At 47.6% G+C, this 14,117-nt stretch overlaps 1 protein-coding gene across 1 annotated transcript in view; it reads left to right on the top strand.

The window, feature by feature from the left end:
- LOC119431719 (acetylcholinesterase) overlaps nucleotides 1-14,117 on the top strand; it is a 52,809-nt gene that overhangs the window by 15,633 nt on the left and 23,059 nt on the right. Inside the window, exon 2 of the mRNA XM_037699192.1 lies at nucleotides 12,387-12,645. Within this exon, the coding sequence (XP_037555120.1) occupies nucleotides 12,387-12,645 (259 nt within the window). The remainder of the gene's footprint in view (nucleotides 1-12,386; nucleotides 12,646-14,117) is intronic.

Below are 14,117 nucleotides of genomic sequence, written 5' to 3' on the forward strand. Positions count from 1 at the left end.
CCATACAACGGTAAGGATGTATTCTTGCTTTTAAAAGTGCTTTCACTTACTCCGACTGCACGGTAGCTAGGTCCTGCAATCATGTTAAACACATATACATGTTAGTTAGTTACACTAGCTCTATTAACTTCTTATTGGGTAAAAAGTGGAAAGGTCGTCACCACTTCTTTCCTACGTGCACACAGCGAACTCTGTTCTCACCCCTTAAGTCTACTTTCTGTATGGCTGGAGTGCGCGTGCGTCGTGCCCTAAATTCTAGCGGCTGTCAGCGGATTTGTCTGTCAGCGAAATCGCGGAACGATGACGCTCGGGCAGCCAGCAGTATAATAGGTGGATAGCAAAATCTCGGTTGTCGCAAAAGATTGTGGGGTACGGCGTATTCTGCTACAACTTCCGGTTCGAGACCACGACGCCGTCTATGCCGCCGTCACTTCATACCCATGCTTCACGCGCTTTGTCTTCTATATACTGCGGAACTTTGGTGAAAAAAACAAAACAAAAAACACCGCATATCCACGGGGTGAATGATGATGAGTGGGCGAAGCTCCGGAGGGAATCATCGGTAAACCGTGAATCTTCCGTGTAATTCGCCCAGTCTCGCCGCACTAAATCGAACGATTGACTTCCACCAATGACACGCGCCATATGTGACGTCATTCCTATTTTATAACAGCGCCCTTCATTATAATTGCACCATCTCCCGCTTAAGGGGACGCTAGCACAAACGCGTTAGAAACGTGCAGTACTCTCTAGTAAGGGGGAGAGGCCACAGCGTCTTACGCAGCCGTTTACACATGCCGGAACGTGCACCGCGTTTGCCGACGCCATCACATGACTCCTGAGAGAATATAACCCCCGTATTCATAAACGCTCCTCGACTTGAACTTGACTTGCCACCACCTTCAACGCGTTTCGAACGCGCTGCCCAAGGCGGTGGCAAGTCAAGTTCAAGTCGAGGAGCGTTTATGCATACGGGGGTAAGGCGGAGAGGCCACAGCGTCTTACACCAGCTTCTTACACGGGCCGTAACGCGCTAGCACAAACGCGTTAGAAACGCGCAGTCTTTCGTTAATGTTGGGTATTTATTGTCATCGTGGTGCATGTGTCCATGTGGGCTTCGTGGCGTTGTGGTTAGCGCCGCGCGTTCGGAAGCGAGGGGTCCCTGGTTCGATTTCGCGCTACGGACACAACTTTTGGAATATTTTTTTTTCATAAGAGTAGACGTGGCTACCTATTACTACTACATACTACAGAGGAGGGACAGACCCACACCCTAAGGAGCTTCGCCCCTAAAACCATGATGCAAGCACCGCTGGGCAGTTCCAAAACCTAAGTGTGAGCTATCGCTCCTTCGTACTTATGTTGGCGCCCTTCGACTCGTGTATTTTTTGGTGGCAGGCATTTCACGCCCTAACGTGTTTGTGTCGCGTCAAATAGTCATATAACGTTTGTCGAGCGCAAATAAACGTTCGTTAACTTAAGAAGTAGTTTTTAATAAGTGGTAAGTCAACCTAATAAGTGGCTGTTTGTAACGCTTCCCATAACAAACAGTGCAGTCGATCGCTTCGTCCGCTGTTTTGTCTGCAGCGGTGCCCAGCGCGCGCCATGTCGTCGGCTGCTGTGCATTCGCGGCCTCCCGTTTTTTCTCAAGAGACGCATGTCGTGTATAACTGCAGAGAGAAAGCACGGATTTAAGTATATGAAAAGTGCACGAATTATTTTGACGTTACCTCTCCTCCCTCTTTCGTGCAGCCTCAGTTGCCTTTTCGTTGTACCGAAACGAAGACGGCACATAATGTGGATGAGGATCCTTGCTGGGTGCACCTGTGTGTATTTAACTGATTGTTAAAAAGGGGGTATTTGTACTAGAACGTTAGTAGACGAAGTTATTCGCCAAAACACTTGCCTGTGACGAAATGATCTTCACATATTCTGGCTCCTACGTTCAGTACCCATAGCTCGCCGTTCACGGTCGCTCGTTTGACGGCAACTGCCCATTTACGTTTGTGCGCTTCATTTCATGGAAAACGAAACATTTTTTTTCCTTTCACGGAAGAGCTCGCGCAGCCCTAATGGCGAGCAGCCAACCATAACCACGTTGCTGAAGCGTGTTTTCTTCGCGAACAGCGGGAAATCGCACTGTAGAAACTGCTGACACGGCTGAACGAAGCAACAGAAGCGCTAGCCCTCGAACCGGAAGTCGCTAGCTGACGACATCGTCATTTATTTTGACTATTATTATGACGACATCGTCATAGTTTTATTGTAAGCATGGTGTCGACGACGCGCTATATATAGTTGCGCTATAGTATTTCGAAATAAATCTTGGCGGTATCCTCAGAGCGTCATTTAAGCAGGGTTGCCAGATGGCCCCAACAAAATATAGCCAAATGATCTCAAAATGTAGCCCAAAAATAGCCAGACCCTAAATTTTTTGCGAGCGAAAAGTCGCCAAAAACATAGCCAAAGCGCTTGATGGTGTTCTACAGGTGTCTTATAGATGGTGTCCAAATCTCAGCGCGTATTTCCGGCTCCAAAATTACTTACGCTGCATGCAACCAGCAGAACACTGGCCTCAAGATCTGCGTAAACAATTTTAGTGAGAGCTGCCACTCAGACGTGGATTTGGACACAATGAGCCGGATGATTTCTTTTATGATTTGCTCATGAAGTTGTTTGTATTTACTGAGCCACGTTCTGAGCTAAGTTTAGTTCAACCCTGGGTTCACCCGACGCATTGGCATGCATTTTCTATAATAGTCGGGCAAAATATTTCGTGGTTATGTGGAAGCCTCACACAATGCCTTGACTCTACGCCTCATTCTCAACTGCAAAATTTTACATTTTGATTGGCATTATGTTTTGCAGATGAAATAGTTGTCTTCCAGTGCAGGATTAATTTGAGAAATACCAAAACTACGCAGCAGCCGACGCTTTTAAAGCGAAAGATGCGCATTAAGTAAAATATACCTTTGAAAAAGGGGGTCCTTCTCCTATTTCTTGTATGCACGGCTCTACTTCGCTCACTTGCCCATGCTGAGTTTAGAGAAGAAGAGAACATCTTTCGTTCCATATTTCTCAGCCAGACGACTACTGCAGCCAGAACATGATCGTGTTGCAAAATCTGAACAAGACCAGGTGTGGCCCAAAGACATTCGGCTACATAAAAGATTTTTTGTCAAACCGAACGGCTACCATCAGGATAGGCGAGGAGAAGTCGGACCCTGTCGAGCTCGGCGATAGGGGCACCCCTCAGGGATGGGTCTTGTCGCCCCTGCTCTTCAATCTGGCCCTCCTGCCCCTTCCCGATCTACTCAAGAATATCGAAGGCGTGGACCACGCGTTCTACGCCGACGACATTACGCTATGGATGGCCCGAGCCGGGTCCGATGCCTGGATCGGAGGAAGCCTTGCAGCGGGCGGCAACAACCGTGCACGAATACGCCAAGTCGTGTAGACTGAGCTGCGCTCCCCAGAAATCGGAGTTGCTCCTGATCCAACCGGGAAAACCAAAGAAGGAGCTGCCGCCGAACGTGATCATCACCATCGACGGAACGGCCATCAAGCCAACACAGCAGATTAGGATTCTCGGCCTACTGCTTCAAAGCGACGGGAAGGCACACACCGCCGTCACAAAGATCAAAACTACAACCGAAAAGTTACTTAGTATGCTTCGGAGGGTGTCTAACAGAAACCGAGGCCTTAAAGAGGACGATGCCATGCGCTTGGCACCCGCGTTCGTCGTGTCGCGGGTTACCTACTCCGCCCCGTATCTCCAGCTGACGAAGGCGAATAGGGACACTCTAAACACGATGCTTAGTAAGGCAACGAAGCAAGCACTGGGCATGCCCATATACTCGTCCACGCAAAGACTGCTAGACATGGGCGCCCACAACACGGTGGAGGAGCTCATCGAAGCCCAACTCTCTAATCAGAGAATCCGGCTCAGTCACACGGAACACGGACGAGCCGTCCTACGCAAGATAGGATGGCAGATCGAGCCAGTACCCCTCAAGGCGGCCCTTCCGGAAGACTGGAAGACGACCATTCACACCAAACCTCTTCCTCGGAACATGACGCCAGGCAAGGACGACGAGAGGCGCACCGCGCGGGCTAAAGCCATGGCCCGGAAGCTGGAAGAGAACCCCAGGGTCCTCTACGCAGACGCCTCGCTCCGAAAACATAGTGACCGAGCAGTGGTGGTGGTTACATCAAAGACAGGCTGATCGTCAGCGCGTCCTTGAAGACAGCAGACCCCGCAGTTGCCGAAGAAGCGGCCGTGGCCCTCGCACTCCACAGCCGATCGAGCGTGGACACCGTGGTCACTGACTCAAAGACAGCCTACGGAAGCTTCCGCAGGGGGGTAATCTCCTCCGCGGCCCGAGCCATTCTATCCAAGTGCAAGCCTCCGGGAAGAGCCATAGAGCTCGTGTGGGTCCAGGCTCACTCGCAGGTAGCAGGCTACACCATCGCCGACTACCATGTCCGAGAAATGTCAATTCGGGCAGAGCACGAGCCGGAAGAGCTACCGCACCCGGTTACCAGCTTTCGAGACATTACCCGGATGTACCGAGAAGAAAGGTGCAAACTGCCGTAACCGCACCCCAAACTCACCAGGCAACAACAGACCATCCTGCGTCGAGCGCAGGCGGGATCGCTTGCGCATCCCGTACTGATGAACCGCATGTACTCCGCGGAACATGATACGCTCTGTCCTTTTTGCAAAAGGGAAAAGGGCACCCTGCCGCACATTTTGGCCGAGTGCACAGAACTCAAGACCCCCTCCTCCCCTTCCCACCAACACCCCCAATCCCCAACCCCTTGAGCGATGGGAGACCTTGTTATCCAGCCCCGCCCTACCGTTCAGCTCGCACTGACGGACAGGGGCCAGGAGCTGCTGGGAACATATGGGTCCCGTAACTAGGGATCCACCCCGTCTGGTGCCTGTGGGCACCACCAATATATTTTGGGCCCAATAAAAGTTTATTCATCATCATGCCCCCCGACTCGCCTGTGGCTATAACTCTCTCCAGAATGCGCTACATTTGCTTCATCCAGATTAGCTGATGAGGCACGCACCTCATTGATTGGCTGTTAGCGCTATCACGTAGTGGAAGTCATGACTGCAACGCGCTACCATGCTTTACACATTTCACTGCTCTCTGCTGGAAGAAGCTTTCTCCATGTTCTCACTCGAAGGGCAGATGATGCAGTGCTCTCGCGAACGTGCAGACTACAACTAGGGCTGCATACTCCTACAGACTCTTGAACCGTCCCGTTTCTCGTTTAAAGCGACTTGCGGATTTTCTCGTAAAATTACTGGGTAAATAAACAGCGCGGTGCTTTGCGGAAAAACAAAGCAATAGGCATCGAGGAACCCTTGATAAACATTGAAAGACCACGGGCGAAAAATGACGCGCCACACACACGACATGCGTGTGAATACTTGAACTGTTGTGTAAGTTGACATAATTGTTTGCTGTATACAAGCCGGCACGGAACACGTACTCGACAGCTGTCCGCCCCAACGTTTTTCTTACTGAACCACGCGTGAACCGCCAGCAGATGGCGCCGAAACCAAAACAAACCGAGAGCTTAGCGCTGCAATGACGTATAAACATGGCAGTCATGATTTCACGCTATCCTCCCAGCGCCGACATTGCCTAAAAGCACAGCCTTCGAGATTGCCTACATATCTTTGTAGCAGCAATCAGCTTTGGGTTTTCATTAACCGGCGTTCCCGAATTTTGTCAGTGTTCACATGGTCCTATAGGGACTCGGAAGTCTTTAAGACAAAAATAGCCAAAATATAGCCACGTAGCCAATCAGGAATTTTCGACGCCAGCACCCATAAAAAGTAGCCCAATTTGTCTACTAATAGCCAAATCTGGCAACCATGCATTTAAGTGGCGATCACATTAGGACAACCCACTGAAGAGTGGTTTATTTCTATTCGCCGTGTCGAACTGTGCGATGTACGAAATTTGCCGTCCTGATCACTTCGCCTTTAATTCCGGCCCACTTTACTTTTGAGCTGCAGGCGTTCGTATGTATCGAGGACTTCGCTGTATACAGGCGCTCCGGCTGCAACAACAGCGCAATAGCATGAGGAACCCTGCAAACACGGGGTTTGGCGCACTATATAGCACGGCGGGTCACTGCAAGATCCGAAAACGAATAAACTCACGATAATTGAAGGCCAGCTGGAAGTAAAGAAAATGAAGGCACATGCAAATGAAGATCACATTGCATGGTGAAGCAACGGTATGCCCCAGGATTGATCACGTGCGCATAATCTATCTCTATGCCGTTGGTGAGGTGATGTTAAGATGTGTGGAGCCATGTGTACCGCCGTCGCATCCGCTCTTCCAATTTTTCCTCGTATGGCAGAACCTGCTTTGGTGGACTATGCTGAGCTGTCTAGACTTTGCAGTAAAGAAATGGCAGTAATAAATGCTCCATCAGCACGCGTATGCTAACGTGTGAAAGCGCGTTTTTTTTGTCATTTTCGGTGAGAATAAAAATAAAATTTTGTGATAATCGCGCTGTCTGCTCAGAAGCTTCTTTCGTTCTTATTTTGTCTGTAAAGTATTTAGAGCATCTGCGCTCTAAAATGTGTGCCGCAACAACCAATGAGGTGCTTTTAATTCCGTTTGCAAAATAAAAATTTAGCCACTAAAGCACCTAAAGCGTTTAAAATATGTAATCGTGTTGTTATAAAAGGGCAGTGCCTTCACATAACAATCGAACAAAAAGGTGCGCTCATACAGGCAAAAAAATTGTTCTCCGTTCCCAAACATGCAATTATTCCCACAGAAACAAATGTTGCCCTTGAGCGCTAATTTAGACGAAGCTGAAATGGTTAAGTAAAGAGAAGAAAAAAAGAAACTTTTTTGGTTATTGGGGGAAAGGGGGGGGGGGTGATTTTTTACACATGTCGCAGTTAAGAAAGATATGGGGGAACGAGACCGAAAGCGTCGTCTGCTTTGGTCACTGTTTAGCATGCAAATTTGATTTTATTCGCTGATGTCTTTATGTCTGCAAAAGAGAAAACGCCTAGCTGCCACGAGCTAGTTGCCAGAGTCCCTTGCTTTGCATATAGCAGCGAATGGCAGTTGGAGGATACCACAGAACATGAGCACAATCAGCAGCTATGCGCGTAGCTATGCTGTCGAGCGAGTAGTTGCGTTTTGCCGCACTCTATATATAGGCAAGGTAGCGGATGGTGACTTGCTGCGAGTCTATGGATGGCGCTTGACATTTTGAATATCCGCATTACCAATAATATCGCGCGAATACACGAAGGCAGAAATTGATTATGTGTTCGCTTAAAACAGTGGATTTATTGTATTATGTGTTCGTTTAAAACAGTGGACTTATTGTAGATCTTTCAATAAAAATATATTTTCATTTCTCCCGCGTTTGGAGATTGTTCTCTATCAACAATTATTAACACACGTAACGCAAATGTTGAGCGAACAATCCTACTTGGCTTTCTCAGGAGCAGCCGATTTCAATAAGAGCGATTCTTCCGGAAACACAGCTCAGAAGTCCCCGGCAAAGGTGAGACAAACATTGTGCTTTTTGTGTGTGTGTGTGTGTGTGTGTGTGTGTGTTTTTGGAATGCCCGCTACAACGTCCAAGAGGTGCTGTATGGTCGACACTCTCATGCACAAGTCTGGTAAAAGGGATAAGAGATATGTCAACATCGCTGGGTCAGGTTACCCAGAAGGTGCTGACCACGAGACAACGAAGCGTATGCTGTGTTGTCCCGCCCAGGTGGCTGTTGCTTAGGTGTATAGGCGGGCCAGGAGTGCATTCGCGTAAGCACTGTCGAATCAGCCCGGATGCGTGTCAGCCGTCAGTAACGGAAACCGAGAACAGGACTTTCGGTCTACACGCTTTCTTTCTTCACGCCTAGACGTACACTACTGCCTCGACCTCCCCCCCCCTCTCCTCTTCCCCCTCTCTCCCCCCTCGCATGTGCCCTCATAACGTTGCTAAGATAACTTTTCTTCTAACAGTGGACCTCGGCTTGATGTCGTCGTTTGCTGCGGTGAACAGTTGACATCCGTTTCTAGTCGATACAGATGTAAAAAAATGTTTGCGTAGCTACTATACATTACAATTACGTTATTCCTTCATACATTAAATGAAAGAGGGATGCCGCAAGGGGGGGGGGGGGGGTCTTCTGATTGACTTTTACCGCCTCGGTTCTCTATAATGCGCGTAAGTACAAGAGTTTTCGAATTCTGATGCATAGGAACACGGCCGCCACGACAACCAGTCCTACCCGCGACCTTACGTTCAGCAGGAGGAAGCCTGCGTCTTTGAACCACGGCGGCGCGTGTAACACGATAGCGCGCTGTCATGACGATTTCACTACGATGTATTGTAAAAAGAAAGCTTGTCATGGTGAACGGTAAAGGAGGTAAAAGAGGGGCAAAATGGTAAAATAAGAAAAAACAAACAAACAAATGAGCAGTTTTGCTTGAAGGGGTGAAGCACCGACAGCGATAGGAAGGTTTAGCGTCAGCGCTCGAATTCCTTATGACTGTGTTCTAACTATATGCGGTTGCGACCACGTTGGCATACGTAGTGCGCCAGGCAACTATTGGTTGGCAGATGCATCATCGCCCTGGTAGCTACCAAGCGTTTCACAACGCTGTCATGATTAGGAGCGCCGGCAGTGGCACTACAGGCGTCGCATCTCAACGGTACACGATATGACACCGACGGGAAAACATTGGCTTTAGCCAGTATACTCCGCGAACGTTTAGAGTTTGCGTTTATTGTCCGTTCCGCTCATACCAGTGCCAGCCACACAGCAGCCCCCCCAAAAAAGAAAAAAGAAACCTTGTGTGTTTATAGCAGCGTGCTTGTGTGAAACGGCCATGCAGCAGAAGCGGAAGGCATGACGCCGGCCTGCAGGTGACCGCCGAACCAACTGAGCGGGATGTTAAAAAAATTGCACCCTCGGGTTTAACGTTCCAAAGCCTCGATATGAGTATAAGGCACGCCGGAGAGGGGGACTCCGGATTGATTTTTCAACCACCCAGGTTTCTTTAACGCGCAGCCAATGCACGGTACACGGGCGTTTTCACACTTCGGCGCCATAGAAATGAGGCCGCCGCGGTCGGGATTCCATCCCGCGCCCTCGTAAATTAGCAACGCAACGCCAAAAGCCACGCTGCGCGGCGGGTTGAGCGGAACGTTGACGACGAGCCCACTTCGTTTCGTGGTTTTTGCAGTCAAACGCACTCGTCGTCTCTGGAGACAATCTGAAGTCTAGGTAAACTCCCGCACGCGAGCGTAGCAAGCGCCGTGGATAGCGAGACACCAGGACGACACCGGCGACGGTGCGAACGTACCTCGAGCTGCCGTTTAATTTCTGTCGCAACAAAAATTCGTACATTTAGGAACTATCAAAAGCTATCACTTGAAGTGCGAGAACTAGTAAGACTGATTAGAACTTCTGCAGGCCACACGGTTCTGAAGGCCACACAGGAGAATGCGTATATTGCAGAGGTGGGCGAATATCAAGTTATTCGAATCGAATACGAATAGTAAGTGTGAAATATCGAATCGAATATCGAATAGCCAAACACAGATGCGTACATTTGCAACAGAAACATTTATTTCGACATAAGTACGTACCACATTTGTACTGACGAGTGAAACAAAAACAGGCATTTATCACTGACAATTAGAGTCAATTTTAAACGCAATGTAACTAATTTTCATTAAAGGAACTGCAGAAATGGCTTCTCAACATATTGCAAGCCGCGTTACAAACAAGCTTTCCATGAATTAACGGCTCCTGTATGACTAGCTTCCCAAAAACGCTAAAGACATTATTGTTGAAGAAAAAAATCAGAAGTAGGGGAAAAAAAAACAGCTGCTGAAGGACTTGTATGCCTTAGAAACATGTAAAAAGACCCATTGAAAGGAAAACATCACAGGTTGTAGCGCAAAAAATAAAACTGCTAGATGACTAGACTGCAGGAAACATTAAACAGAGTACAAACAAAACTCACAGGTTTTCATGACGAGTTCCATCGCGAAACAGAAAACACAGCTTGCATTACCGATTTTGTTGCTTCATTGCTTCAAAAACTATTGGCATTGTTTCCCTTCTGAAAATTTTAGATACTTTGTTTATCATACGGAGAACATTAACCGTACTTTCAAAAGTGGTTGCAGCGAAATATTCGGTTAGTTTTGGTATTCGAAAATACCAAATAGTTCATTTTGGAATAGGAGTACGATTATATAGTGTCTAACATAGGGTCGCATTCGAAACTTCGAATATTCGCCCACCCCTATATTCTACCTCTAAGTGAAATATATCGACTGCTATTTTGACGTTTTCGTTTGCGTGATGGAACTGTCCTGTTCCCGTCTCACTTGTTCGGGATAGTACATTTGTTATATACACAGCACGAACTACTTCTTTCTTACAGAGAAGACCGAAAGCATAGACGGGGCGCGCTTCGCAAGTCTTTATTGCCATAGACATTTATACTGACTTACAAGGGTAATGGTTTGGGCTATAGTTGGTTTTGGTTAGTTGGTTTTAGTTGGTTAGTGACGCTCGAGGCGCGTTCGCCACCGTCGTGCTGACGCGGTATCGAAGCGCATGCGCAGTCTGTGCATGGAGGGCTGTAAGGTCTCCAGATGAGTGCAGTGCGTTTGGCTGGAGAAGCGACAAAGCTAAACAAGCGACGAACAGAGCGCCATGTCGAAATAAGCAGGAAGGTTCGACTTGCGTGTCGCAGACCAGGACATGTCTTCAGTCTTCAATAGCTGACATTTCTTGTGCATCCGGTTTCCCGCGTTCCTCACGCGCTCAGTTTCAGTATTCCAGCTTAGAAGCGAGAAAGTTTGCCTTGCTACAGGGACTAAGTACAAGGAGTTCGTGCCCAATTTTAAAAGTGATATGAGATTACGTTTTCAGTGGCCCCAAACTTTTCATTAGCAGTAGATGTGCTACTGCACTATTTAAAATTGAGAATTAGTGTATTTAACTAATTAGCACGAGAATTAAAATACATCACTAGTTTCCCGACGTCCACGTTGGTGGTAATCTGGTTTCCAAAAAAAAAACAATGAAATTTTAATCTTGAGCGCTCTGTTTTTCGAAATTTGTGGCAGTCTTCGCAAAAACACCTTCTAGACTAGCAAGTGAGCATAGAGACTGAGCATCCTCAAGCTGTGGGAGCCCTCAGTGTTCTTGCCCTGGCAAGAACTGCCTATTGAAGTGGTTACGACCCCGTAACTTATAGCAAATCACTTTCCGTGAATCAACTTCATTACAAGCGACCATGCGTTTGAGCAACCAGAAAGTTAGCGTCTTTCATAGCGTTGTTTTGGGATGAGAATTTTGACACTTTCAAACTTGTGCTTTCGCAAAAGTATGCAAGCGAATTACACTTCTCTTTGGCCAACGAAGGCCTTGTTTCATTAACCCTCTCAGTTTAGGGTTTTTTTTTTCGGAGGCAACACACCCCTATCCTTGGGTATTAATGCACAAGCATTCTTTGGCGAGTGCGCCAGATAAATCTGTCCGTCTCTTGACATCTTATATCTGCAATATAAATACATTACTGGTCAAGTTAACACATGCAATTATTATAATAGTGTAATGTTAGATTATTGGTAGCTTGAGAAAAAAAATACTTGTGACGGGGATTCGAACCGTGGACCGCAGCGTGGCAGGCAGATGTCTGTGAGAGCCACACTACATCCATGGGATTGAAAGTTGCTTTGGCCTCAGTTTACATCACATGCGGTTCAAGTCAAAAGGACATTCAGATCGAGGTTTCTCTCCATTTCCTACACTCCTACAGTGATGCGTGAGCATTATCTGGCGAATACCACAGCAAAATCTGCCCGTCCCGTGCCGCGTTATATTAGAAAAATGAATGCATAATGCAAGTTAACACGCAATTCTTATAATAGTGCAATAGTAGATGATTGGTAGCGATGTGTAGGCATGCATAAACTAGCTAAATAAGTCAGCAAAAGCGAATTAGCAGCCGAGCCAAAGAATGCTTACGCATTAGTAGACAATTCTCAAAATTTTTGTAGAATTTATTTTTATCGGATATTATAAAACGAACACAAGGGTTTATGTTGTGTTGTGCAGAAATGAAGTAAGAATGACGAGTAATGGCCAATGTTTCTCTGTTGTCCTCACATTCCAATCTGGCAAAATGAATGTCAAAAACAACATGGCGGGACAGAAACGCGGAAACGTACCGGTACGTCACTGACACTCAAAATCAATCAACATCCCCGTTCGTTATTACGGAACTGCACTGTCCGAACGACCGGTGTTTGTGCACGGAAGATAACGACACTGCGTCATCTCATCTCGTGTGCAGGAAGGTTGCGACTTTCGCATTTCGGGTCGTGGTTTTCACGGCCATCGTGGTCGTCATCGTCATCGCGGCGATTCTTCTGAGGCACAGGGACGCTGCTGCGACCACGGTGGCGTCCAAAGATTCGAGCAGCACCCAACCAAACGAGGAGCTAGGAGGAACGACCGGCCCCTCCGTCAGGACAACGGCCACAGAGTCTTCAGAATCCACGAGCACGAGTGTCGGTGCCGCCTCTGAGGTTCCGCGGATATCCACTCCCGAGGTGAGATTGCCCGTCACGGTATCCCAGTTGCCATTGCGCTGCGGACCTCGAGGCCACGGGTCCGATCGGGGCCGCATTCCGATGGGAGCGGAATGCAAAAACGCTCGTGCTGTGCATCGGGTAGTACGTTCGGCAATCAAAGATGGCCGAAATTAATCATGATGCCCCCCCCCCCCCCCTACAACGCAGCGTGCCTCATAATAGGATCGTGGGTACGGCACGTAAAGACAAAGAATTTAATTTTAATTTACCGAGGTGATTCGGCATATGCCGCTGTCCTTTCGAACGTCACGACCTCAGTAAGGATAGCACTCGCGGCCGGTAGTCGAGTACTGCGAGCGCCGCGAGAAGAGTTGAAGGTGTGCGAATAGTAGTTTTCGAATCCAAATCGATTACGTAATCGAATCGAGTCGTAGAATATCGAATACTTTTCGTATAGTTTTCGATCAGTGAGCTGTCGTTGTCACTATTATTATAAAGCGATCATCTCATCCTACTATATCAACTACGTTAGCAAGTTTCTGCCAATATTCTGCACGTTATCAAGCGTTAATGCAAATTGAAAGCACAAATGAAGCATTAAGAGCAAATAAATAGTTTAGTCGCATACTCAAGACTCATTGTTGAGTGCGAATGATGTTTGTTTAGCCTCATAAGACGTACCTACAGAGTAACGTAGAGTGCTCCAATCAGTAAATTATGGTGCTTTATGTCCATTATGTCCACAGGATATTAATTTGTCGCACTTTTGCTCGAATGTTATGCTTGATCAGTTCACCACATGAAATATTCAAGAACCATTAGTAATTGCGAGTAGTGACTATTCAATTCACAAATTGACTCGGAGTAAGACAATATTTCTTTCATTATTCGAGAGTTGCCAATATTTCTCCATGCCTACTGGCAAGTGAGGCCTAAATCGCACTTCCTTAGAAAATCTGGCCACATCGACGCAAAACTTTATTTGGACAGCTTAGAAAGCTACTGGAAATTTCTTCTGCTATGTCTGTAGATAGTGTTGAAAAAAAAAAGTGTCGTCCACCCAATAAAAAACGCTTAGCCTTGCACTCGGCCGCGCAACGGTTGAAACAGCGAAGCTGGGCGATCGTTGCCAAGCATATTCCGGAAGTGCGCGCGAACTTTTCATCTTATTACTCATGATGATTATAATTTCTTTTCTTGCGTCTCAGACTTATGGCCGTCACTGCGCGTTGCACAGCGCAGCTTGAAACACCGACACCGCGTTCCAATGCCGACGTCGCGTTACAATAGACCCGCTCCGTGATAGCGTCTCCCTCATAACGCGCAAAACCTCTTCACCTCGCAGAGCACGAGCGTACGAACGCGCCAGCTGTGCACGAAGACGACGACGCTCGAACACAATCATATGCTTCGCATAACTGCATGCTCTGCAGGCGTGGCTGTATAGCCTATATAGTGGTTACAACGCTCGCCTTGGCACCGGGGGTACG

Source organism: Dermacentor silvarum, chromosome 10 (assembly GCF_013339745.2).
Source record: "Dermacentor silvarum isolate Dsil-2018 chromosome 10, BIME_Dsil_1.4, whole genome shotgun sequence".
NCBI lineage: Eukaryota > Metazoa > Arthropoda > Arachnida > Ixodida > Ixodidae > Dermacentor > Dermacentor silvarum.